Source organism: Amphimedon queenslandica, unplaced genomic scaffold (assembly GCF_000090795.2).
Source record: "Amphimedon queenslandica unplaced genomic scaffold, v1.1 AMPQUscaffold_13499, whole genome shotgun sequence".
NCBI lineage: Eukaryota > Metazoa > Porifera > Demospongiae > Haplosclerida > Niphatidae > Amphimedon > Amphimedon queenslandica.
The window spans coordinates 526,650-528,196 of NW_003546265.1; the positions used below are offsets into that span (position 1 = coordinate 526,650).

Below are 1,547 nucleotides of genomic sequence, written 5' to 3' on the forward strand. Positions count from 1 at the left end.
TGTGTCTTTTCTTCAGGATGTGTTCTGTATTGACTGAAACTAGCGTTCATTTGGGTCGTCTTAAGGTAACCTTCAAACTAAAAGAAAGAAAGAAACCCTCGTCAAAATCACCAAAGAAAACCACGCCTACATCAATACAGAAAGAAAATACCAGACACTTGAAATCTGTTTCAAGATTTGCCCACACCCACCTAATTAATAACGATAATAAAGACACAGTATTACTTGAGAAACCCAGTCTTTCAAAGAAGTGGGAGAAAGTGGGCACAATTTCCCAGGCTCCTCCCACTGCCCCACCCACTACTGATAAGGCATTACCAGTGTTTGGGGAACGGAGTAAGCAAATGGTTGAGAAGTTACTGGAACGAGCCAAAGCTTTACAAGAAAGTATGATTAGGGAACTTGATAAAGAAAATAATCAAAATAATATAATTGAAAAAGAAGGTAGTGAAGACATTCAAAATGTGGATGAGAAAATGTAAGCATTAATAATAATAATAATAATAATAATAATAATAATAATAATAATAATTGCTTAATTTTTAGTTTTGACAATATTGATTTGACTCTGCCCATAAGTCCAAGCAGTGTAACGAGTTTTGAAGAACACCAAAAGGTCGGACTACTCAAACTAACTCGCGATGAAATAGAGCGAGAGAAAGAGGAGGAGCTTATACTCCTGGAACCACACCCACATGAGTCACATGACCACAAAACAATATCACATGACCCGTTACCAAACCAACAGCTACAGGATCAAGAAATTAAAAATTTGCATCATAAAAAGTTAATGACGAACAAAGACGATCATCACGATACTTCACAGTCACGTGAGGAGAGGTCACATCACTTCACTAAAAGCGGAGGAGAGGGTATCCCTCTGTTGTACCACTTGTTACTGGAGATAGATGAGGGGACATCCCTTTTCCTCTCGTCCCAACCTGATACTCTACCTAACGTTTATTTAGTGTGTAAGTTATACTCCATGAGAGTACCTCTGACCACTGGGGTGAGCTGGAGGACTAGGAAACCACAATTTAATATAAAACAAGTAAATAATAATAATAAATAAATTAATAATAATAATATTAATAAATAAATAATAATAATAAGTAATTCTATATTTTCATTAATGATACTGCTGTAGGTGATACCATTAGTTCTGAGAGACCATTCTCACATTAAAGGACAATACTTTATAATAGAGGTGTGGCATCATCAGAGAATGGACTTACCAGCTGGTGAATTGGAAGACGAAGTAATAATAATACTAATGATGTTATTGTTTATGTTTATTGTTGTTTAGTTGCTAGGGTTGGTAAAGGTTAGTCTGGACATAGCTGGTGATGCTTTGGAGAGTTTAAACAATCAGAACAATGAACTGGATTGTGTGGTAAGGGACTTCACCACTGACTGCCCCGTACATCTAGTCATGTACTGTTTGATGTGTGGGGATTTTAGGGAATTTCTTGTTTTAATATTCTTTATCTTGGAACCATTTTTTGACCAAAGTCCCTGTACTATAGTACAGGGACTTTGGCCCGATT

At 36.4% G+C, this 1,547-nt stretch overlaps 1 protein-coding gene across 1 annotated transcript; it reads left to right on the forward strand.

The window, feature by feature from the left end:
- Window positions 1-11: 11 nt before the first annotated feature.
- Window positions 12-1,511, forward strand: LOC109580264 (uncharacterized; the record flags this gene model as incomplete). Its single annotated transcript, XM_019993269.1, has 4 exons — window positions 12-478; window positions 547-1,051; window positions 1,148-1,258; window positions 1,307-1,511. Coding segments are annotated over exons 1-4 (1,282 nt in total), but the record flags the coding sequence as incomplete, so codon positions are not given.
- Between the last annotated feature and the right edge of the window lie 36 nt (window positions 1,512-1,547).